This window comes from Daucus carota, chromosome 8, assembly GCF_001625215.2.
Source record: "Daucus carota subsp. sativus chromosome 8, DH1 v3.0, whole genome shotgun sequence".
NCBI classification, from domain to species: Eukaryota; Viridiplantae; Streptophyta; class Magnoliopsida; order Apiales; family Apiaceae; genus Daucus; species Daucus carota.
The window spans coordinates 24,412,977-24,438,682 of NC_030388.2; the positions used below are offsets into that span (position 1 = coordinate 24,412,977).

The 25,706-nt window shown below is 33.1% G+C and overlaps 3 protein-coding genes across 4 annotated transcripts; 2 read left to right on the top strand and 1 right to left on the bottom strand.

Moving 5' to 3' along the window:
- Nucleotides 1–11,301: 11,301 nt before the first annotated feature.
- LOC108199999 (UDP-glucose 6-dehydrogenase 1) lies at nt 11,302–16,080 on the top strand. Of its 2 annotated transcripts, XM_017368048.2 has the most exons (3): nt 11,302–11,494; nt 13,353–13,503; nt 14,429–16,080. In XM_017368048.2, exon 3 carries the CDS (start codon nt 14,449–14,451, stop codon nt 15,889–15,891), a length of 1,443 nt encoding a protein of 480 aa, XP_017223537.1. In that variant the 5' UTR covers nt 11,302–11,494; nt 13,353–13,503; nt 14,429–14,448; the 3' UTR covers nt 15,892–16,080. The 2 variants fall into 2 exon arrangements, with proteins under 2 accessions (XP_017223537.1, XP_017223536.1); XM_017368047.2 differs by lacking the exon at nt 13,353–13,503.
- LOC108198403 (uncharacterized) lies at nt 11,834–13,045 on the bottom strand. The gene has a single exon (XM_017366159.2). It carries the CDS (start codon nt 13,043–13,045, stop codon nt 11,834–11,836), a length of 1,212 nt encoding a protein of 403 aa, XP_017221648.2.
- Nucleotides 16,081–20,600: 4,520 nt separating the features above from the next.
- Nucleotides 20,601–22,921, top strand: LOC108198743 (uncharacterized). The gene has a single exon (XM_017366521.2). It carries the CDS (start codon nt 21,227–21,229, stop codon nt 22,628–22,630), a length of 1,404 nt encoding a protein of 467 aa, XP_017222010.1. The 5' UTR covers nt 20,601–21,226; the 3' UTR covers nt 22,631–22,921.
- Nucleotides 22,922–25,706: the final 2,785 nt, after the last annotated feature.

The window sequence follows — 25,706 nt, forward strand, 5'->3', positions numbered from 1 at the left end:
TGATGATTATACTCTGACTTGATAAACTCTGATATTTAAACTCTGACCCGACAAACTCTGATGACTTGAATTTTTTTTTTCTTGATGAAAGATATTCCTGTGAAGAATATGTTGCACTTAATTGAATCTAGTCATAAGCCTCTCTAAAGTCTGAACTTTGTGATATTACAGCTGTGGAAATCCTTAACACACATCACATGAGTTAATTTTGTTACCTAGACTGTCTTACTTCTTAAATATTAGATATGTACTCAGAAAAGAATCTGCTTTTCTCCTCTCATGAGCTAAGAGTTAATATATTTCAGTTATGGATCCTCAAGAAATTTCTTCTCAGTAAAGAAAATCGAAAGAAAAGAAAAACAAAAGAAATAATCTCAGGTACTCCTTTGAGATCTTAGAAAATTTGTGAAAGGAAAGAACCAAGTGCACTGCTGGTATTAAGCAAATGCATCAAAAATTGAAACAATTTTTTTGGTGACTTTTCACATTCTCTGATTACTGGAGAAATACTCTGAGAAAACAAAAAGTCTAATAAAGGTTATAACTCACTTACCATGAGGAGTTTCCTTTCAAAAAGACATTTGTGATTCCAAAGAGAAGAAATAAGTATACTCTGATTCATTTGTGAGAAACTCGGCTTATGAGATGCTTAAAACATTTTCTTATTATCTGATTCTTTCTAATATTAATTAAGAAATTTGACAATCTCTGTAACATTAGAATATTCATGTTAACACACACCTCACTCCACTTCTGTGATTAACAATTTTTTTTTGGCTTCGAGTAATTTTTGACTAGAGTTCAACAAATATTTGCAAACTCTGAGGAGCAAGTGTCGTTTAGATCTTGAATATCTATCTCTCATCATTACAAGATTCTATGATCACTCTCTGATTTGTCAATTTATAAGTCATTTATTTAAACTCTGGTCAATGGTCAGTCTCTGATCGAAGTCCGAGTTAAAATAAATATTTTGGTCAGATAATATTAGTTTTTATTATCAAACGGTAGAAAAACCATTTGAATTCCTGAGTGGAGAAAAACACGGTAATTAATTGTGTTTTATTGGTAAATGGTGCATGTTTGTTCAGATTCACACGCCACTAATTATTACTTCTCCACTACCAAGTTTTTTTACCGTTCAGCTTTTGCCACGTGCCCCACTAACGGGAAAATCAAAGTTTCGTATATACAATCGTATATATATCGATTTTGAATTTTCTCTCTTCACTTTTCACACACGTATTTTACTCTCTCTCTCTCAAACCCTCTTCTCATTTTCTCTCAAACATTTTGTCAAACACCATACGTGCATAACTTCAAACTCTCATTTTCTTTTCAGAAATCATGTCGACTACTGCCTTCGAGTTCAATGGAGCAAAATTTGTCACCAATAACTACTCAGCCATTCTGGATAACGATGAAGCACCCAAGGAGTTTCATCTTATTCAAGATTTCCTGGCGCACAGTGAGCTGATGTATGCTCTGACTGAGCCAGAGTTAATCTCTCCTTCTCAAGTTCTCACCCTCTGGAGATCAGCAAACTACGATGATGGAGGTGAAAATGGTTGTCCATCTCTGACCTGCAATTATGAAGGTCAAGAATATGCTATCTCACCTGCAACTATCAGGAAGGCTCTTCATCTTCCTGAAGAGAAAAAGTTTGATTCATCAGTCCCTACTCAAACTCTGAGGGACATGATGATCTTTCTTGGGTACACAGCAAGCACAGACAAAATGGGGGAACTTAAGCGTCCACATCTTTGCAAGGAGTGGAGCTTCTTTTATGATTGCATCACCAGGGCTTTCGGCAACAAATGTAGCAACTTTGATGCCATTCCCATCTTCAGCCAGCAGATTGGGTATTTTCTAATCCACAATCTCAAATTTGATATTGCCACTTCTATTTTGAGATTCATTGGTGATAGGAGAAAAGAAAATATGAATATTGTCTACTACTCAAGATTTTGTCAGCTTATATTTTCTTACTGCTTCCCTGATGTGCCCCTTCCTGAAGATGGAAATGAACTCCCATTTAAAATTACCAAAAGAGCTTTTACTGATCTGATTAAGAAAGATAGTAAAAAGAATGTTGTGCCTGTATTTGCTATTCCTGTGACTGTACAGGATAAACTAAAGATAGCCTTACCAGACAAGTATGAAGCCTTATTCTCTGATGAGAATATCCCACAGCCTCCATCTCCAGATCGTAACCCAATAGTAACTGCAGATCCCAAACCAACCTCTGGTTCTTCTCAACAAGGACCAGTTGTAATATCTTCACCAAAAAGAGTACTGAGGTCTTCTAGATCCCCATCCAAACAGCCATCTCCTCCTCCCAGGAAAAGAAGATTCCTTCAGAAGATTTCAGATTCTGAATCAGAAGAAGATATTCCTCCTCCTCCACCAGCAAAGAAACTGAGAAAGAAAATAAAGGCAACCTCTGTTACTGATCTGACTGTGGAACCACCACAATCAGACGATCCTAAACAACCTTTGATTCCATTCTCTGATCAATCTGCAGAACCATTGTTGATAGAACCTATCTCTGCAGTGCCACTTGATATTGCTGCAGCTAACCAACAAATGTCAGAGTCAACCCCTGATCACAATGATCAATCTGAAGGGGCAAAATCTGTTGAAGAGAAATTAGCAGCTGATATTCTTGTGTCAGAAACAGTTCCTGCTGTCCCCAATCAATCAGAAGATGCACAGATAGAGTTGGTTTTGCAAATGATTCAGGATTCTCTGCTTCAACCTGAAGTTCTTGTTGCAGCTCCTGCTCAGGAGATTACTGAAGCTGCAAACTCTGATGCAGCTACTGAAGCTCTAGAGTCACATACTCTGAGTATTTGTCTTGCAGACATTGATGATGATGAAGGAACAGAAGTCACATCAACTCCTATAATCTCTGAGCCAGTCAGAGAAAATTCACCAGAAAGGGTTGATTCCCCAGTTAAGATACTGTCACCAATTAGGGAATCCACTCCATTTACAGCACCTGCAGTTCCAAGCTCTCCAATTCCATTTTCTGAGCCTGCTAGAAGGAAAATTTGTCACTTGTCATATAATCACAGGATGTGCAGAACCACATCACCTTCTGTGGAAGATAGGCTTACCTCTATTGAAGCCACTCAGGCTTCAATGAATTATACTCTGGCAGATTTGAGTGCTTCTGTGGCACAGCTGGTACAGGTTATCACCTCTGCTGATGTCAAAAAGGGGGAGAAAACATCCAAAGACAAATGCAAACCTGATCAGCAATTAAAAAGGAAAAAGCCAGATGATGATGAGGCAGAAAAAGGGGAAATAAACAAACAGCAGAAGCTGAAGCTGCTGCAAAGTAAAGAAACAAAGAAGAACAGTAGAGAAGCAGCAAGCTCTGAGAGACCACCCAGAGAATCTCAAAAACACAGATCAATGGAACTGACTGTTGTAACTCAAGCTCAGAACATAACCAAAGCAGTCAGAGATTCAGATGCATTATCCAAAGAAATTGATCTTGTGAACTCTGAAGTGGAAAAGAAGAAAGAAAACTTGGTTGCTGAAGCTGAAAAGCTGATTGAAGCTGGAGACCCTGAGTCTCAGAGATTTTGTCAAACTCTGAAGTTCAGAGGCAAAGAAACTACTCTCTTTTATAAATCTCCTTCCTTGCAAGCAATTGATGAAGCTATGGCAAGAAAAATCTTTGAAAAAGAAAATCCAGGAGTGGATATTGAGGCCATCAGACTGGAAGAAGAAAGATTGGCTGCTGAGAAGAAGAAGATCAGCAAGACAAAATCTGATGAGCAAAGACAGATTACTGATTCCTCTCAAAAGCAGGAAATTCCAAAGAAAAAGGGAATAGTAATCAGTGAAGTAAACTACACTGATATCAACAGACCAAGAACTAGATCTCAGACTCAATCTGAATCTGATATAGCAGACAAAGGAAAGAAACCTGTTGATGGAGTTCCTTCAGCTACTCCTGTAATAAAGAAGTCAATGATCAAGATAGCATCAGAGATTCCTTCTAAGAGGATGTTAGAGCTGAGCAGAAATGCAAATATAATTACTGATGTATCTGATCAAGTTATAGAAAGAGAAGCTGGATTAATGAGAAGAAGAAGAGGTGAAAGCAAGCCAATATCTGATATAGCTTTAACCTCTGACAATGCTCAAGTTAAAGTTCCAGTTGAAGAAGAGAAAGTCAAAGAAACTAAAGCTTCTTGGTTAAAGTTAAATTCTGAAAAGACTCAAGATCAGAAGAAGAAAAAGAGTTTATATGGGAGTCTTGGTACAAATTTATACAAGGAAAGCTCAATGCTTACCAGAGTAAGAACACATGGTACCAGAGGGAAAGAAGCTTATGACACAACTGGCCTTGGTCATAGAAAAGAAAAGATTCAAACAGGCTCAGCAACTACTTTCAGAGATCCTTATCCTCTGACTGAAAAAGTAGGAGAAGCTGTTACACAGAAGGATCTTGACAAAGTTGAGTCAGTACAGATTCTGATGGACACTCATGATGGGCCAGAAGATAAAGAAAAGATTGCTATATTTCTAGAATCTGGCAGAGTGTATAGAATATCAGAAGCTGATTTATTGCTGAAATCTCTGAGAGAGCTGGAACATTTTCACTATATGTTAGAGATCAAGAATGAAGCAACTCAGAGATGGTCAGATCTGATGAAGAAAACAATTAGTGAAAAGAGAAGATTCTATGGAATAAAGTCTGATGAAGAATACATTCCACAAATAGCTCAAGATGATGGTTCTGAGATCAGCATGGAGAAGAATAGCTCTGTGATGGAGACTATTGCAAACACCAGAATCTTGGGTTATAATAATGAAGCAGACAGGCCTAGAGTCATTCAGCTTGGAGAAGCAATGAAGAGAAGCAAAGCTAATGCTTTGAGATCAGCCATATACCAGACAGGAGATGAAGATGAAGAATTGAAGACTGTCAAAGCTCAAATGATACAAACTCTGAAACAAATTGAAGAAGATCTGATTACCAAGTTTGTTAAGGAGAGCTATGGGTATAGACTGATTGGCTGACTAAGTTCTGATATGTACTGTAAGTTGTAATTAGTTCTGCTCAATCTGTAAGTTATGATTCATTTATGCAGATTAATTATTTCTTGCATTTGTCCTTGATTGTTTTTGACATCATCAGTAAATATATAGAACTTGTTCATTATGTCTAATGTACAAGTTGGGGGAGATTGTTACATATTTGATGATGTCACAGGTATCTAACTTGTTTAGTGTGCAGAAGCAAATATCAGAGTTTAGCTGGATCAGAGTTTAAGCGATGATCAGAGTTTGCAGGCGGCTGATTTTCAGGAGCATATCTGACTAAGTAAGGAAGATAAAGATCAAGAGAGATTGTGCAGATCAGGACAACAGAAGGATAGCTACTGATTAGATTATTTTAGGAAGAAGATATTTATAAATCAATCAGTAGATATCATGTAACTGTGTATATAAACACAGCTTAGGGTTTACTCTAGATGAGTTATCAATTGAGTATCATTCGTGTAACCTAGCAGCTCTTAGTGATAAATTATAAATCACTAAGAGATTATTTGTAAGCTACTGTGAATTGTGAATAAGAGTTTAGTTGAATTATTCTCTTATACTGGTGTTTTATTCTTGATTGTGTTCACTATATTATCTTATATAGTGAGTTTATTCGGCCTAACAAGACAGGCACGGGAGACGGCCCAAACCAATTTTTATCTAAATAATAATAATTTTTCTATTAGTATTATTTTTGACGGGAAAGTGACTAAAAATTATATTTAAGATTTGGACTGTAATATGTACGTACAATTTTTATTTTCGATTTAGTCTTATAATTTTCTTAAATTTTGAATTGAAAATAAAAGATTGTAAAGATAATAATCATTAAAAAAAACTCATAACAAAAAAGTTAGAAACATAAAATAATAATAATTTTTAACTAATAAATAGGAATCATAAAATAAAAATAAATAACAAATAAAATAGAATATATAAAATAGGAATCATATATTGATTTTATGATAATGTAAATGATTCTTGATTTTTATTGTGTTTGACGGGTACGGGAGGCGGCCCAAACCAATTTTTATATAAATAATAATAATTTTTCTATTAGTATTATGTTCGACGGGAAAGTGGCTAAAAATTATATTTAAGATTTGTACTGTAATATGTACCTACAATTTTTATTTTCGATTTAGTCTTATAATTTTCTTATATTTTGGATAGAAAATATAATTATAAATTAAAAAATTAGGTTCAATTCCAAAAGGTAATTTAATTCTTTTCTTTTTGGATTCCAAGGATAATACGATTCTTTTCTTAATTAGGAATCCTAAACGGAAGAGGATTATATTTATTTAAATAAACAATCATAGATAAAATACAATTTATATTTAAGATTTGTAAGATAATACATACTCTTTTTATTTTCGGTTTAGTCTTATAATTTTCTTAAATTTTGAATTGAAAATAAAGGATTGTATAAATAATAATCATTAAAAAAAACTCATAGACTAAAAGTTAGAAACATAAAAGAACGATAATTTTTAACTAATAAATAAGAATCATAAAATAAAAATAGTTAACAAATAAAATAGGATATATAAAATAGGAATCATATATTGATTTTATGATAATATAAATGATTCGTGATTAGTATTGTGTTTGACGGGCACGGGAGGCGGCCCAAACTAATTTTTATCTAAATAATTATAATATTTCTATTAGTATTATGTTTGACGAGAAAGTGGCTAAAATAATTTTTTATTTATATTATAATATATATTTTTGTTAAAACGGGACAACTATTCAAAATAATTTTTATCCAATTATAATCGTTAATTTTATCATAATTAGAATAGGTTTTATTAGTATTGCGGTTGGACAGTAAGGCGACTTAAACTAATATCTAAATTATAATGTTTTGTTGTTAGTATTGTCTTTGACAAGAAAGCGGCTCAGACTAATTTTGATCTAAATTATAATATTTAATTGTATCATAAAAATAATGTTGCAACTTTTGCAACTTCATTTGCAACCTCAGTTGCAACTAAATGCAACTGAAAACTGTAAGTAACAACAGATGTATGGTGTGCCCCAGGCGGGGCCGTTAGATTACAATAGAATCAACTGAATGCAACCATATGCAACTGAATACAACTATATGCAATCATATATGCAATTACAAATCCTGATTTCAAGTTCCAGTTTTCGAATGTCATTTTCGACCTCATTTTCGGAATCGATATATATATATATATATATATATATATATATATATATATATATATATATCGATTCCGAAAATGAGATTCGAAAACTGGAACTTGAAATCAGGAATTCAGCTGCATATGAAGTTGCATATCAAAATTTATAACGTCGCCGCGAAGCGCGGCTTTTTTCACTAGTATATATATATAAAGGAGGATGCGGGCGTCTCCAGAATTGTTCGATTCAGTCTTCTAATTTTTCTTAAATTTCGGAGAGAATATATAATTATAATTCAAAAAATAAGGTTCAAGAATTCTAAAAGTAATACAACTCTTTTCTTATTGAATTCTAAAGATGATACAACTCTTTTCCTTTTTATTTAGTATTTTTTATTGAATTCTAAAGATGATACAATTTTGTTTCAAAAAAAAAAGATGATACAATTTTTTTCTTATTTAGTAATCCTAAAAGAAATAGAATTATATTTAAAAAATCAGGTTTTAACCAATAAATAGGAATCATAAAATAAAAATAATTAACAAAAAAATAGGATATATAAAATAAGAATCATATATTGAATTTATAATAATGTAAATGATTCTCGATTAGTATTGTGTTTGACGGGCACGGGAAGCGGCCCAAACTAATTTTTATCTAAATAATAATAATTTTTCTATTAGTATTATGTTTGACGGGACAGTGGCTAATATAATTTTTATCTATGTTATAATTTTTTTTGGTTAAAACGTCAAAATAATTACAAAATAAAATAGGATATATAAAATAGGAATCATATATTGATCTTATAATAATGTAAATGGCTCTTGATTAGTATTGTGTTTGACGGGCACGGGAGGCGGCTCAAACTAATTTTTATCTATAATATTATATTTAATTTTATCATAATTATAATTTATTTTTTTTTGAAACGCAAATATTATATATATATTTCGGCAAAATTTGCCCTGACACCAACTTGCTCCAGGGCCACCACTTCCACAAATCATCCACAAAATAAACATTAGGACATACCCGAAGGTATGAACAGGGTGAAACTTCAGACAAACCACTTAATCAGAAGAAACTTTCACTGACGTCCCCCCATCTCAGGCTGACCAACTCCATCCATGAGCATTGCAACAGCCTCTTCGTCTTCAACATCAGTGATCTCAATGACCCGCGCCTCCTGATCCTCTTCCAAATCATCTTCCCACAAATTTTTACATTAAATTATAATATTTTTTATTAATGATATATTTAACGAGAACATGACTCCAAATAACTTTTACGCAATTATAATATTAATTCGTATTAAAATTTATAAAAAATTCATAACGCCGCTGCGAAGCGCGGCTTTATTCACTAGTATATATATATAAAGGAGGATGCGGGCGTCTCTAGAATTGCTCGATTCAGTCTTCTGAATTTTCTTAAATTTCGGAGAAAATATAATTATAATTCAAAAAATCATGTTCAAGAATTCTAAAAGTAATACAATTCTTTTCATATTGAATTCTAAAGATGATAATTCAAAAAATCATGTTCAAGAATTCTAAAAGTAATACAATTCTTTTCATATTGAATTCTAAAGATGATACAATTCTTTTCTTATTTAGTATTTCGTATTGAATTCTAAAGATGATACAATTCTTTTCTTATTTAGTATTTCTTATTGAATTCTAAAGATATTACAATTCTTTTCTTATTTAGTAATTCTAAAAGGAATAGGATTATATTTATTCAAACGAACAATAATAAATAAAATACAATTTATATTAAGATTTGTAAGATAATATGTATAATTCTTATTTTCAATAAGATATATAGAATATGTAGTTGAATTTTATATTATAAAATTTTATTTTCGATAAGATATATACAAGAATAATCTAATACTAGGTCCGTAATTACAACTGTGTTTAAAAGTTTAAATAGTAGACACAAATAATAAATTAGATAACACAATATGTTCGAATCATAAAATTTAAATAGTAGACACAAATAATAAATTAGATGACACGATATGTTCGAATCACAAAATTTATTAACTCGGCGTGTCTAGAATTATTTAATTTAGTCTTATAATTTTCTTAATTAAATTTCAAATTGAAAATAAAATTATAACATAAAAATCAGGTTAAAAAATACAATTCTTATTTTCAAAAGTTGTAGCACTAAACTAACGTCGTTCCATAATGATCAAGAAGATAACATCTCAATCATGAAAACATTTTTGAGATCTTCGCAGCCTCATTCAAATAGTATGCATGAACTTACAATCAATCTCGATAACAGTTCGATTCAGTATTATAATTTTCTTGAATTTCGAATAGAAAATAAAATTATAATTCAAAAAATTAAGTTTAAGGATCTTAAAGGTAATACAATTCTTTTTTTATTGGATTCTAAAAATAATAAAATTCTTTTCTCATAATTTTCTTACATTTCGGATAAAAAATATAATTATAATTTATAAAATCAAGTTCAAGGATTCCAAAAGTTAATACAATTCTTTTCGTTTTGGATTCTAAAGATAATACAATTTTTTTCTTATTTAGGAATCCTAAAAGAAATAGGATTATATTTATTTAAACTAACAATCATAGATAAAATACAATTTATATTTAAGATTTGTAAGGTAATACGTACAATTTTTTATTTCGAATAGAAAATAAAAGATTGTAAAGATATTAATCATTAAAAAAACTAATAGCAAAAAAATTAGAACCATGAAAGAATAATAATTTTTAACTAATAAATAGGAATCATAAAATGAAAATAATTAACAAATAAAATAGGATATATAAAATAGGAATCATATATTGATTTTATGATAATGTAAATGATTCTTAATTAGTATTGTGTTTGGCGGGCACGGGAGGCGGCCCAAACTAACTTTTATCTGAATAATAATAAATTTTCTATTAGTATTATGTTGGACGGGAAAGTGGCAAATAATTTTTTATCTAAGTTATAATATGATTTTTTTGTTAAAACTGGACTACGGCTTAAAATAATTTTCATCCAAATATAATCTTTAACTTCATCATTATAATAATTTTTTATTAGTAGTGTGTTTGACAGTAGGGCGACTTAAACTAATATCTATATTATAATTTTTTGTTATTATTACTGTGTTTGACAAGAGAGCGGCTCAAACTAATTTTTATCTATATTATTATATTTAATTTTATCATCATTATAATAATTATTGATTAATATTATCTTTGATGGGAGGGCGGTTCAAACAATTTTTTTTTATTAGTATTGTGTTTGACAGGAGGGGCACTTAAACAAATTTTTATATTAATTATAATATTTTTTTTATTAATGATATGTTTAACGGGAACATGACTCAAAATAACTTTTATGCAATTATAATATTAATTCGTATCAAAATTTATAAAAAATTCTTAACGCCGCCGCGAAGCGCGGCTTTATTCACTAGTTTTATTTATAAACAATAAACATTTTTTTAAGTTGCATCAAAAGGCTCATCAATTTATGCAACTTAATAACATACTCCCTCCTTCCGACAGGAAGCTTACGTACATTATTTGCACGGCTCTCGTAAAATATAGTTATATAACATATTTTTGATTTTTTCATTTTTTGAATAAAAATTTAAACTTCAAAATTTTCAGGAATTTTTTTGAAAAAGTATATATAATGTAAGTATATTTTATAAAAGATCTAAAATACGTGTTAAAAAGTAACGTAAAAAACCTGGTGAGACGGAAGAAATATATAGTTAGTTAAGTTCAAAAACTGGTTTCAAGTTTTTTCCTTTGTTAGAGGAAAAAGGAGTTAAGTTCACAATATATTTCAAATTAAAATATGAATAATTTTACGTGTCCGAAATCTTGTTCCGAATTTTTTATCAAATAAATTGATAACTGATTTTTTTTGAGTGATTTATAGAAACAATCAAATATTATTAACTAAAATATTTAAAAAATTAAAAATAATTTTTATGTATCTAGAAATTTTCCTCGAAATATCTCCGATAAAACCCGAAAATCACAGGAGCAGCTGATATAGGGAAAAGTATAAAAGAGAAAACGAGAGAGCTGTCCTTATCTAAACAAAACTAACATGCATTGAAATTAGAGTCCGTCTCAAATTCTTAAATTGCGGGTCTCTCGCTGTCCACCTATACATACATCCAAACACTAACGTACAAACACGGATTACAATTGTGTCTACTGTCGATCCTTCGCAAGCTCTGTTTCTAGTCTTTACTAAATCAAATCTTTCATCATCAGCGGCTTCGGTAATCACATCTGCTTTATATATTATCTATTTAGATCACTTTTCTTTTTACTCAAACTTCGATTTTTTACTCTGTTTTGTAATTTTGTTTGTGAAGCTGTGTGATTAGTAGAGTTTTGGATCTCATTGTTTGCTTCTTGCTGTTGATTGTGAACATGGGTTTTTCAAATATGAACTAATTGTAATGGATTTAGTGATTAGTTGTAATGTGGGCAGGGGCGGATCTAGGATCTAATCTTAGAGGGGACACCAAAATATTTTCTTAACTCATAAGTCATAACAGATTGATAAATGTACCTGCATGCTATAGTCAAGAACCAGCAAGGCAGCAACCACAGTCTCACAAGTCACAGCCAAGCCAAAAGTATATTATTTTGCGACAAAAATGAGTGTCTGCCAACAACTCTTGCCCCTGAAATATAATACTTTTTAACCCATTGAATTGTCCTTGCATATTGCTTGCTCCGTCATATCCTTGCCCCCGCAATCTAGATATACTTAATCCAAGGGAAGCAAATATTGATTCAATTGCAGCCTTAAGAGAAATAGCTGTAGTATCACTAACATGAACAATTCCAATGAACCTTTCAAGCACACATCCTCGTTCATTCACGTAACGTAAAGCTACTGCCATTTGTTCTTTATAAGATACATCACGGGCCTCATCAACTAAGACAGCAAAAGGTTCTTCCCCGAGTTCTAAGATAATGGCTTTTAATGTCAAAACACTACAAGCATTTGTGATGTCTTTTTGAATTGATGGGGCTGTTAATTTATTATTATCAGAGGCATTCTTAAAAACAGATTCAATTTTCTCATTGTGACAGGAGAGAAAATTTAGAAGTTCAAGGAAGTTCCCTCTATTCTTTGATTCTTTTGATTCATCATGCCCGCGAAAAGCTAACCCTTGAAGTAAAAGAAATCTTATACAATCAATTGCAGAAGTTAATTGTATACGATAATCATTCTTCACTTGCTCGGATTGTTGAGAAAGAAGGACATCAATGTGTCGTTTAGGATTCATCAACATTTCACAGGCTCTTTGACATTGATTATGAATACTGTTATGATCTCCAACATGTTTCTGAAATCTTTCCGGTTTCTTCCAATTTGTGAAACCCTCTCCAACAAATGAGTCATTACTTCCAGTACCACACTTGCTTTTAAACAGATAACAACACAAACAAAAGGCAGCATCCTTTTTAATGCTATACTCCAACCAAGTAGGAAATTGATTAAACCATGAAGTATTGAATCTTCTATTTTTCTTCCCAAATGGAGTTAACGGAAAGACATGATTTTTTGGTTGAAATGGTCCTTTTAGCAAGAATGCATTTCGAATTCTATCTCTCTCTTTCTCAGTAGGAGCAACAGTATTTAAATTCTTTCGCAATCCTGGATCAGCTTCAAGTTCATCTACTACAGTTTCCGGGTTTAAATCTGGTGGGTAAGATTCAGGAACATCTACAATTGGAGGCTCATTTACTATTGGCTGGGGAGGTGTTGGAGATGAGGGGGGAGATGTTCGGAGTTTTTTATAGAATCGATGCATAATTGATTAACTGTTTAACAAATATAGGGTTGACATTTTAAGTATCAACTAACGATAATCAAAAGCTTACAAAGTTACAGTAGGGGAAAAATAAACACACCTTAATTTTGTAATCACAGAATTGAGAATTCCCCCTTTTCAGCTGCTGCCTGCTACTCTGCTAGCCTGCTGGTACCCATCAGGCCATCACCCATGACCTAATAATTTGAATTTAAAGCATAAACACAACAGATATCTATAAATTAGACACACAATGACAATATAAACATACTTTGTTTAATCTTTAGATTCCGGAATTACTCTGCAGAAGAACTGAAGAAGAAACATCCATGGATTAGGCGGAGCTCGGACAGGTAAGGACAGAAAACGCAGCGCTCCACATCAGAAGCCTCAAGCACATATCTAATGATTGTATTCGGTTTGTATTTGATCGGTGGGTAATTTGGATTAATAAAAAGGTGAGTACTTACACTAGCCAGGCACAAGCTCTGCTCGAGAGAACAGACTGCAGAGACTAAAACATATGAATTAACTACTTTTTTGTTTTTAAATTATATCTATTCATATTTTAAATATAAATATATGTGTACAAATTACCTTTTAGTTCCTTATAATTTTATTAAACCACTGCAACTTACTTGAACTTTTAAAATTCGCGGGGACACCCCTAAATTTTCAAATTTTTTAGGGGGACACTTATATTTTTTTTCCGAAATCACGGCGGTAATTTTTTTTTTTTTTTAATTAGGGGGGACACGTGTCCCCCCGTGCCCTTTACTAGATCCCCCCCTGAATGTGGGGGCAATGCTTGTGATCTGGGTTTCGTTAATGACACCATTTTTTTTAAGTAAAGTTTGTTAGTTAATTGATTAGTTTATAGAATGGGATATTCTGTGTATTATTCTTGGTGGGTTTATTAAATTAGTGCTGTTCATTATTTAATCGTTTGCCAGAATCGAATGTTTTTTGATTTCTTGTTGGATTCTATGGTTGTATAAAAAAACCATTTAAGTTAGAAGCTTCCTGTTAGCTAGGCTTTATAGTACTTGGTTTCCTTTTTATCGCGTCAGTTTGATTTCTCTCTCTAGATATGCTAGGCAATTGTTGCATTGTAAGACACCCGGTTTTGATGAGGAAAATCATTGGGAGTTGACACGAAAGTTATTTTTGCTGAGTATAGATATAAAAAGACGATTAATGGTCAACTTTGGGCTTTGAGGATAGTATCTTATTGTTAAATTTTTCCAAAAATGGCTCACCTCTATTAGATCAAGATTGTGGCTTGCTCAGGATATCTATTGCTGAGCTAATTGAAGTTTCTTATGAATATTCCTGGTTGGTTTTTGCACATCAATTGTTAATTTTGTATTTTTACGTGTTAAGGCTTTGACGCTTAAACGAAGATGGTGAAGATCTGCTGTATTGGAGGTGGCTATGTGGGGGGACCGACTATGGCTGTGATTGCATACAAGTGTCCATCAGTTGTGGTCACTGTTGTTGATATCTCTGTGCAGCGCATCACTGCTTGGAACAGCAATCAGCTCCCTATTTATGAGCCTGGCCTAGATGCCGTGGTGAAGCATTGCCGAGGGAAGAACCTCTTCTTTAGCACTGAAGTCGAAAAACATGTCGCTGAGGCAGACATTGTTTTTGTTTCTGTTAATACTCCTACTAAAACCCAAGGACTTGGAGCAGGAAAAGCTGCTGATCTCACCTACTGGGAGAGTGCTGCCCGTATGATTGCTGATGTATCAAAATCTTCCAAAATTGTTGTTGAGAAATCTACGGTTCCTGTGAAAACAGCCGAAGCTATAGAAAAGATACTGACCCACAACAGCAAGGGAATGGACTTTCAGATTCTTTCCAACCCCGAGTTCCTTGCTGAAGGAACGGCAATAAATGACCTTTTTACGCCTGATCGGGTTCTTATTGGGGGTAGGGAGACCCCAGGTGGACAGAAGGCAATCAAAGTGTTGAAAGATATATATGGTCAATGGGTCCCTGAGGAAAGGATTATTTGTACTAATCTTTGGTCAGCGGAGCTATCCAAGCTTGCAGCGAATGCCTTTCTGGCTCAGAGGATTTCATCCATTAATGCAATGTCAGCATTGTGTGAGGCTACAGGTGCTGATGTGTTGCAGGTTTCACATGCTATTGGCAAGGACTCGCGAATCGGGTCAAAGTTTCTCAATGCTAGTGTCGGTTTTGGAGGATCTTGCTTCCAAAAGGACATTTTGAACTTGGTTTACATATGTGAGTGTAATGGCCTTTCAGAAGTTGCAAATTACTGGAAACAGGTCATTGAAGTGAATGATTACCAGAAGAGTCGATTCGTTAACAGAATAGTTACTTCCATGTTTAACACAATTTCTGGCAAAAGGATAGCTATTCTAGGGTTTTCTTTTAAAAAGGATACTGGTGATACAAGAGAGACCCCTGCCATCGATGTGTGCAGAGGATTATTAGGCGATCAAGCCCAGCTAAACATATATGATCCCCAGGTCCCTGAACAGCAGATTCACAAAGATTTGTCTATGCCTAAGTATAATTGGAACTATCCAATTCATCCTGTATCTATGTGTTCTGATGATCTAAAGCAAGTCCGCGTTGTTCGTACTGCATATGAAGCAACTAAAGACGCACATGGAATATGCATATTGACAGAGTGGGATGAGTTCAGGTCTCTGAATTTCCAAAAGATTTATGACAATATGCAGAAGCCTGCATACGTCTTTGATGGCAGGAATGTTGTGGACGTGGAGAAGCTACGTCAAATTGGGTTCATTGTTTACTCTATAGGTAAGCCTCTGGATCCATGGCTAAAGAACATGCCTGCTGTTATGTAAGAACGGAGAACTATGCTGAATAGCTTTTACTGGCCCTAGATTTTATAGATGAAGTCACAATTTATACCCTATTGTTTTGCATATTTATGCTTTGTTTCTTGCACCATGTTACTGATTTCATGGTGGTTAATGACATTCATTAATATTTATTTTGGTTCAGTTTATATGGGAAAGATTTTGGATTTGCTATTGCCATGTGTAAATTTAAAATTGCAAGCAGGTATGATTTTATTTTTCCATGTTTTGGGTTCCTTTAGGAGGGAAAGAAAAAAAAGCATAGAAATCAATGTAATTTATATCTCACATTTCTTTCATATTATGCTTGAGAAGAAAATTTATAAAAGAAACTTAAGTGGAGGTTTGCAAATAAGCTTTTATATTTCCGGAAAATACGTATCTTTTTAATTTTTAGAAAAAGATGTTAAAAAAGTGTTTCGAATTCGTCATTTTGTCATTAATCATAATAAATAAATAAATAAGTTATTTATTTATTAAAAAATAAACTCATATATATATAAAAAATAAGATAAGTACGAAGAGCTTACACCTTCATCATCATTCAAATTTCTAGCATAGCGGAGGGATACCTATTTTCGAAAGTGTTTTTAGATTAAACCACGTTTGTACGAGCAACTCAACCTGCGGGAACTTTCATGTCAAACTTGATCATAAATATTGTTCTTTAGATTTTTCAGAAATTGTTATGAATTTTATGTTCAAACATTATCAAAATATTTTTTCATTATTATTATATCATTAAAATATCTAAATATCAAAAATATTATTTAAATAAATTTTTAGTTTACATCAACATTTTCTTTTATCAACTTATTGCGAGGAACATAAGTTCAAAATTTGCCCAAATCAAAAATGGGATAATATATTCCAAAGATATGTCACGCATCAAACACAACAACAAAGATGATTCGGTGATTATTAGATATACAATATTTGATGCAAGGATTATGATCCATTATATTTACCCAAGTCAAAAACAAGACAATACATTACCAAAATATGTCATGCATCAAATACGACAACACAAATGATTGGATGATTTTTAGATATTAGATATTTGGTGGAAGTACTATGATCCATTATATTACCTTGCGAATTTATATTTGCAGAATTTGTATTATGATTTTGCAGCAGGAGCATCCGATCTTGCAAAAAAAAAGATATTCTAATGAAAATGTCACTCTCTATCTATCTCATATCTATCTCAAAACAGAGACATAATATCTTTTAATGCGTATGAAACTTAAAAAGTACGTCTTTAACCTAAAACAAAAAAGAAAAAATATGAAAAGTTCTTATTTTCAGTAAGATATGAATATTTATAATACATTTTTATATAAAATCATTCCCGTAATTTGGTAGAGACTAAAAATTTTGTTTGAACTCCATGATTAGGGCTGAGCAAAAAACCGATTTAAAACCGAAACCGAACCGAAACCGAGAAAAACCAGAGAAAATCGATCCGAATATAACCGATCCGAAACCGAAACCGAAAAATTAAAAACCGAACCGATTTATATGATTGGGTTCCGGTTATACCTCGCCACCGAACCGATATAAACCGAACCGAACCGATTATTAAAATAATAATTAAATAATAAATCTTATATATATAATAGATAATAAAATATATATTATGGACTATTGGTAGTCTACTCTTTTTTACCCTGCATTTCTTAAAATTGATTAGCATGCAGCATTCCTTCCTTTCAGTAAATAAGCAGAGAATAAAAGTGAAACTGTTACATTGATTCCAAGTTTGAAATTTACTTTACATATGAAATGCATGAAAGCTTTGTGGTTGAAACTTGAACTACTGCTGTTACTGGCTTACTGCCCCTGGTTACTGCTGTTCCAAATTACAGTATACTTAAATCTTATGCTTCATTTCTGTGAAGTTCTGAATACGTTAAATAATTATTTTTTCTGAATTACGCGCTTAAAGTTGTCTTCGTATTATTTTTCAATACATAGTTGTCGGTTTTATAACCGAAACCGAGCCGATTATAACCGAACCGGACTTTTTAAACCGAAACCGAATCCGAACCGGCGGTTGCGGTTTTCGATTTTAAAAACCGAAGATATATGGTTGCGGTTCCGGTTTTAGCCGGAAACCGAGCCGAACCGGCCCATGCTCTCCCCTATCCATGATGGTGTCTGTATTTGAAGATATTATAAAAACATATAAGATTCACACATATGTTTATAAAATGTATAAAATCGTTATAGTCAAATAACATATGAAAAAAATTCTAAGATACTCGTGGAATAAAATGTTTCGTCAACGCATCACAAAATTGTAAAATTATGTAAGAATATTATAATTTTTCGAAAGAAAATTATCAATTTTGTGGGATAAACTGTATAATAACTTTACAGTCTCAACAAAATCCTTCCCTAGACCGAGAGTGGATACAAATCTCAACATCGAAGTAAAAACAAGAAAATGTTAAATATCAACATAAGTCGGTAAGTTTTCAAAAATTTACAATCAAGACTTTTTCAATACAATTTTTTTTATTCCTATTTAATTACCAATATATTGATATAGATATATTTTAATATTATTTATATTTAGAGAAAAAATAATTTTTATTTAAACTGCAAAAGAGCCACAAAACAAAGACAATAAAATTGAGTATCATTGTCAACGAAGAAGAGAATCGGTAAACTTATCGGGTCTCAGGAGATTAAATGAATATTATTATATGATTCTTTGTAGTATGTACATGATACGCATTAACGACGGTATGAGAATTTTTGTATACATAGGAAACCATCGTTATTAATGAGATAAAAATCAACCACCGAACTAAGAAAATGTTTATTAATGCATGCGTATAGGCACTATAAGCACACTAGAAAATTCATTACATGTAGACAATTTAACTATCATATTAACATTTTACTAAATTTAGTTAGCTATTCAAAAACAAATTTTAAATTATATTATGATTTCAACAGTCACATGATAAAAATCTTATATATGATTATACTTAACTTTATACGTTTAACTTTCGGTAATAAATTTTCGTGATTTTTTGTTATCATATTAAATAATATATTTTATTTTTAATAATAATAAACATTAACAAATTACTATTTTCATAATATAGCTCCTCAAAAATTAACCCCAAGTTTTTCCAAATTTTAGTCGACAAATTTTTAATCAATTCCGCTCAAACTTATAATAATAAGACCTTTGTGGTATATACATGAATCAGTGAATTAAAATCAGTTACTTGCCACGTCATTTTGAGAAAAAAAGTGAACAAGATTTTTCACTTTTTAGACTTCAATCTGGTACTCCCTTCGTCCCAGTCAATTCTTTACGTGTGATTTGGGCACGAATGTTAAGAAATGAGTATGTATATAGTAGTGAAAAGTGAAAGAAAAGTGGGTGAAGTGATGGACCCATTGATTTTTAATGTATAGAAAGGAGATAGTGGAGTAAAAGTAGCGTGAAATGAAGTAAACGTAGTGTGAAAAGAAAGGAAGAGTTGGGAAGTGGTGGGACCCATTAACTATTTTAAGTAAGTTTTGAGATATAAAGAATTGGATGAGACATCCTAAAAAGAAACTATAAAGAATCTGGTGGGACGGAAGGAGTAATAAATTATGTGTATTCTTTTTATAGATTTTTTATAGGCCTGTAGAGGTTCGGCAAATATAATCATTTGCAGTAGTTTGATTATAATTATAAACAAAGGAGAGTGTGTTTGGAGTCTAATATTTTCACCAGATTATCTATATTTTTAATTGTTAGTATGCACATTTTGGGGCTGTTTGGAAAGCAGAATCAATTTCTGCTTCTGGCTTCTGTTTCTCTTGACCCGTTAGTGTAAAGAAGTAGAAGCACTTTTAAGAAGCTGAGAATGCTAGCTTCTGTCTCACAGTTTTTGCTTCTTTTTCAAACATTTTATTAACTTATTTACTTCTCACTTCTACTCCACTTCTTTACGTTAAGCATGAAATCACTTTTTTTAAGTTTGACCAAACGGTTCTTTACCTAGTGATTTTTATGGTCGGAATTGCTGCCATCAAGTGAGCCACTTTTGGATTATCATTAATTTATATTCAATGCATTCGAACAATTTATTACATCCAAGTAGCAAGAATGACCGTAACGAGTGTTTTATATGTATTGATACTTGAAGTTACAAAACGTAACGTCTTGAGGTGTAATTGGTCAGGTCTATAGTGGTTTGCGGATCAAACTGTTTGCAAGTTTCGCCACTTACACAATTCCTAAAACAAAGTCAATATGATTATCAAAGATTTAGTTGGAATCAGTTGGGGAGCTCTATACATTCAATACTACACACTCTACACACACACAATATTTTCTACATTCAATTTCGATAAGCACAAAATCAATTATTCATAAATTTATCCCACCATTTTAAGCAATATTCACATCAAAATGATATCAATAGATATCTTATAAAAATAGATATCGAAATCTACAATATCTGAAATTATTATTATTATTTTACGAATGAGTATCTGTTTAAATAATTATCGGGACGACACATAGTCGAAGCAGTTAAATCACAACATTCTTCACTTTGTTAAAACTTAAAAGCTTCCTCAAACAAGTCAAACTAATCTGCGCCGTTGATGCAGAGCCGAACTCATCTCTGAAGACTACACGTGCTGCACATCTTTGAAACACACACTCAGGTGTGTGCACATATATATATACAAACATCTTATAATAGTTGTGTAACAGTAGTAGTGTATTTCATTCATATCCCTGCATGGAATTCTCCTAAAAGAGATTTTGGAGAGAGAGGAGAGAGAGTGGGAGAGGAAAGAGTCATGGTATCTGTTTTTATTGTTTATCTTAACATACATAGCCACCACCACCTCTTTGGTTCTTGTTCAAAATTCTGACCCCATTTGCTTGCAAAAGTCTCATCTATCTCTGTCAAAATTCTGTGCATTTTTTTACAATTTTAATGCTGGTGAGATTTACATGGATATGGAATTCAAAAGGGTCTACTTAGGGTGTGTGTGGGTCTGTTGTTTTGTACTTACCAAAACTGTCACATCTTGGAGCTTTGGTTTTCTTGAAAACTGAATTTTAGTTTGTGATCTGTGTCATTCAGATTTGGATTTTTAGCTTGGCCCATTTTGATATAGTTTGTTTCTTGATTTGGGTATGTTTAGATTTTTACATTGAAGATGTTTATGAGCAGATGGATGTAGTGTAGTTGTTTATGGTTTTGTTGCTTGTGCAAGGTGTTTGATCTGTGTTTTTATCAATTGGGTGTTTTTTGTTTTTGGTGTTTGATTAGAAAATACAATCTTTGAGATGGAATCAGTTGGAAACATGAAAAAGATGCAAGCTTTGGGTGATGAAAGTAATGAAGTTGGTGGTGGCTCTGGGTATGGGCTGAGGGAGAATCCAAAGAGAACATGGAGAGCTGTGGATGCAACATTTGCTTTGCCACAAGAGAGAGTTTGTAAGCAATGTGGTAAAGGGTTTCAATCTTTGAAGGCATTGTGTGGTCATATGGCTTGTCATTCTGAGAAAGAGAAGGTTTTGAGGGACACTAATTTCTGGACTAGTGAGAATTCGAAGCTAGGGGATAGTTATTCTGATACTGAGGAGGAGTTGATGAGGCAAACAAGATCCAAGACAAGGACTTACAAGAAAAGTGTTGTGAAATCTTCTGAGTTTGGTCGTGGTTCTTCGTCTGTTTGTGAGGTTCAGCAGCAAGAAATGGAAGATGTTGCTATGTGCTTGATGATGTTGTCTAGGGATTCTTGGAACTGGGGAGGTGTTAATTCTGTTGTCGAGTCTTCGGATAATAATTCTGTTGTTCTAGAGACTAAATCATCTTCCATTGACATGAAAGCTGGTAGAAATGATGGTGTTTACTTTGGTGATGAGATTATTGATAAGAAGAAGCTTGGTGATAGGAAGTTGAAAACTAGTGGCTTGGATACAGAGAGTTTTCAGTTTGAGAATTGTTCTTCTGGGTATTTGAGAAATGGAGTCAAGAAAGTGGACTCTGACATTTCAATTGATGAGCTTCTTCGAAATGGTGAATGCAAAGATGCTGAACTTGGTATGATCTATAACAGGGGAAAACATTATGATGCTGAAGCATGTAGGAGTATGAAGTTCATGATGTATGATTCGAAGAAGAGAGCTAGAGATGATTATGAGGCTGCAGAACCAAGCAAGAATGCTCAGAAGAAAAGGAAATATAACTGCGTGAACTGCAACAAAAGTTTCAATTCTTTTCAAGCTCTTGGAGGACACAGGCCATGCAACAAAAGGACTACTCCAACATTTCATTTGGAGTATGAGAGTGATGACTACAGCCTTGAGGATGAAGACATGGCTCTTGACTCCACACCCATTCAGCGATATGGTTACAAAAAACCGACTTCTAGAGATTATTCTGTTGATGCTAAGAAAAGAATTAGGCCAAAGAAAGTTAAGGGACATCAATGTCCATTTTGTCCTAAGATTTTCAAGTCTGGTCAAGCTTTAGGGGGGCACAAGAGAACTCATTTCATAAACGCTCCTATAGATTTTCACCCTCCAAGTCCAGATATCAATCAAGAGGCTGCTGTGCAAGAGGCTACTACCTGTCGTAACTTACAGGAGGCTACCGCCACTCGCAGTCTGATCGATCTTAATCTACCAGCTCCTGAACAAGATGACGAGTTGGATGAAAGCAACAAGTTCATCTGCTTGGATTGAAGAAGCTGGAGACAGGAGGTTCTGGTGAGCATAAGTTGGTTATAGTTTTTTACAGATGGCTTTGTATAGAGAATTGTTAATAACCTTTCTCTATACGCTCTCATTATTTTTTGCTGAAATTTGGAGGATGTTAGGAAGTGATAATAAGCAATTGTTGCTTATATAGACTAATTGTCCATTTTTCAGTTTGATTCTGCATTTTCTGCTTACATTTCTGCGAACTCACAGATTTTACCTTTGGCAAGACAATCAATATTGCCTTTGCTGGATTATAAATTTTGCTTTGGACTATTTGCTATCGTCTCTCCTTTTCATTTTGCCATTTATATTTTGTCGAATGCACCATTGTTGTTACATCTGCTTTCAATAACATGATCAGGCATATTTTATTTGCTTCATCACTCACATTGTGAAACTGCGTCAATGTGAGCCAATATTTAGACCAGAGGAGTCACTTGCTCATAGTATATCTTAGTTTCATGTTAGGAAAAATGAGTCACCTTACATGTTCACAATGGAGTTGAGTTTGGTTGTTTACATGGTCAGTGTCTAGTATGTTATGGCTAGAGTTGAGACTTGATTTCCAACTAGATTGGATGCTGGAATTGGCCTCATTGACCCTAGATTGGATGCAAGAATTGGCCTCATTGACCTATTCCCCCATCCACATACTCTGACTTATATAGCAGTCTTAGTCATTCTGCACCAAGTAAAAGAGACAATTCTTTACCTAGTAATCTTACAGCACAATGGTTTGAATATGCAGACAGAAGACTATAGGAAATGGGGATTCTGTTACATTAGCAAACAAAATAAGAAAAAGAAAAGTAATGATTCCCCATAGTCTTTGTGAAGTGGTTATATTAATTTCACTTTTGGTTCTTATTTGACCTTTCTTTTGTAGTTTTCACTTTGAGGATAGGAAGTTGAGTAGTACCCATTTATCCCTCTTATTTCTTTATAGTTTTTTCCGTTATTTAGCATAATATTGATAAAGTACGGTTTCATAAATTGTTTTTAAAATTTTCCTTTTTTATATAATTTAAACATTATATTTTTATTCAATAGAAATGAAGTTTAAAATTAATTTTATAGCTATATTTTTAAGAGTTTTGAAATACGTGTCGAGCACTCTGTTCCCGTATAAACAACCTAGTGGACGGAGGGAGTAGTATTGTTGATATGTAATTTAGAACCAATAAAAAACTAGCTAATGGGACCGTACACATAGAAGTGAGGTCAAAATCACTTGAGAGGCACCAAAATTGTTGTTGTGGCTTGTGGGTAATGCACTAGCAGTCCAGCAAATAGCAATTCGTTTGATGCTGCTGGTCTCAGAAGTTTCTAAAGTACTAATCACCAGTAACGTGTTGCATAATGCAAGACTTAATTTCTTGATTCACTTTTTGCTCTAATTCTCATCTTCTGCTCTTCCATTTCTTGATTTCTTCTGCTGTGTCTCCCTTTATCCTAGGGCTGAGCATAATCATCCGAAACCGGTCCAAACCGGCCGATCCGAACCGTCCAAACCGAATATTTCGGTTTTTTAACGGTTTGGTTTGGTTTTGGTAATTTAAAAACCGAAAATTTTCGGTTTGGTTTCGGTTTTCACTTTCAAACCGACCGAAATATCCGAACCGAACTGTTATCACATATGTTATGTAATTAATTTTATAAATTTAATTTAGGTATTTAAGTGTTCTAGTGGTGGTCAATATTATGGATATTTCTTACTTTTTAAAATTATTCTTCCCCTTTTTCTCCATTTTTATTTTATCTACTCGTCATTAATAATCAACCTTTCTTCTTTTTTCTCTTTTAAATAAAATATTTTGTTTAGTTTTAAAATAAAATGAATTATTTGTTTTCATAACAACGTATAAGGGTAGCACCTAAAATTATTTATATCAAATAATTATACAAGTTTTATCTTTATCTTTTATTAGGTATGTTGTTAAGTGACAAAAAAAGAGAGCATGTGGAATTATTTTAAATTAATAAAAATTTATGATTTTTTTAATATTTTGGTATTAAACCGAAACCAAACCGAACCAAACCGTTAAGAATCGGTTCGGTTTGGATTGGTTTTTAGAACATTCGGTTTGGTTATGGTTTGTACATTTTCCAAACCGAAAAATTCGGTTTGGTTCGGTTTGGACCTCCAAAACCGTCCAAACCGAACCGTGCTCACCCCTACTTTATCCTGTCTCGGAATTTCATTATTTTCTGAAAACTTTGTTTAATTTAAATACTCATGCACTACCAAGCCGTAAGTTTTATGTGTTGTATTGTTTTTTTCGATAAACCCGAAATAATATTAAAATCATAGGCTAAAAGGCCTTACAACCGCTTCTAAAGAGGCTCTACACAACAACTCGAGCCCTTAGGAAAGAAAAGCACACTTTACCAGACTAATATTGGAACAGAATAGAGAAAACTAAAACTGAAAGCTTAGAAATACTGCCGTTGCAATGCTGGGAGAAACTACCATTGCAATGTTGGGTGAGACACCAAGAGCTTAATTCATCACTTGGTCATGGCCTTCCACATACGAGCCAGAAGAGACAAGAAACGCCAAAAGAAGGAAACATCAGCCTTATTATGAGCACATGAAGGATCACCATTAGGAACAGGAACCTCCTCCTGAGTCGGCTCACCTTCTATTACCTCACCCAACCCGAAGTTTGCTGGAGGATGTGCATCAAACAAAAGGCCCATATCTCTGTCCAACATGAATTGTTTCTCACCAAATGAGCCAGGGGTTTCAGCAAAAAGATTCATGTTTTCCAATCCGTAGCGGGCAAGATACGCTGCAGTTCCATTCTGCACAACTGGAATACGGGTAATCTCTCGGACAGTGGTTCCAATCCTGAAGTTATTTGAGTGCAGCGTGTTAAAGAGACTAAGAACTTCCTGCACGTTCTCCTGATGAGGCACCTCTTCTTGAAACCTTATGGCCTCAAAAGCTCCCCAGTGATCCGTTTCAATGTGAGTTCTCCACTTTTCCAACTGGTGGCAGTGAAGGGCTCCATGATAAATGCCCCAGAGTGTTGCATGAAATTTCGATCTTCCTGGC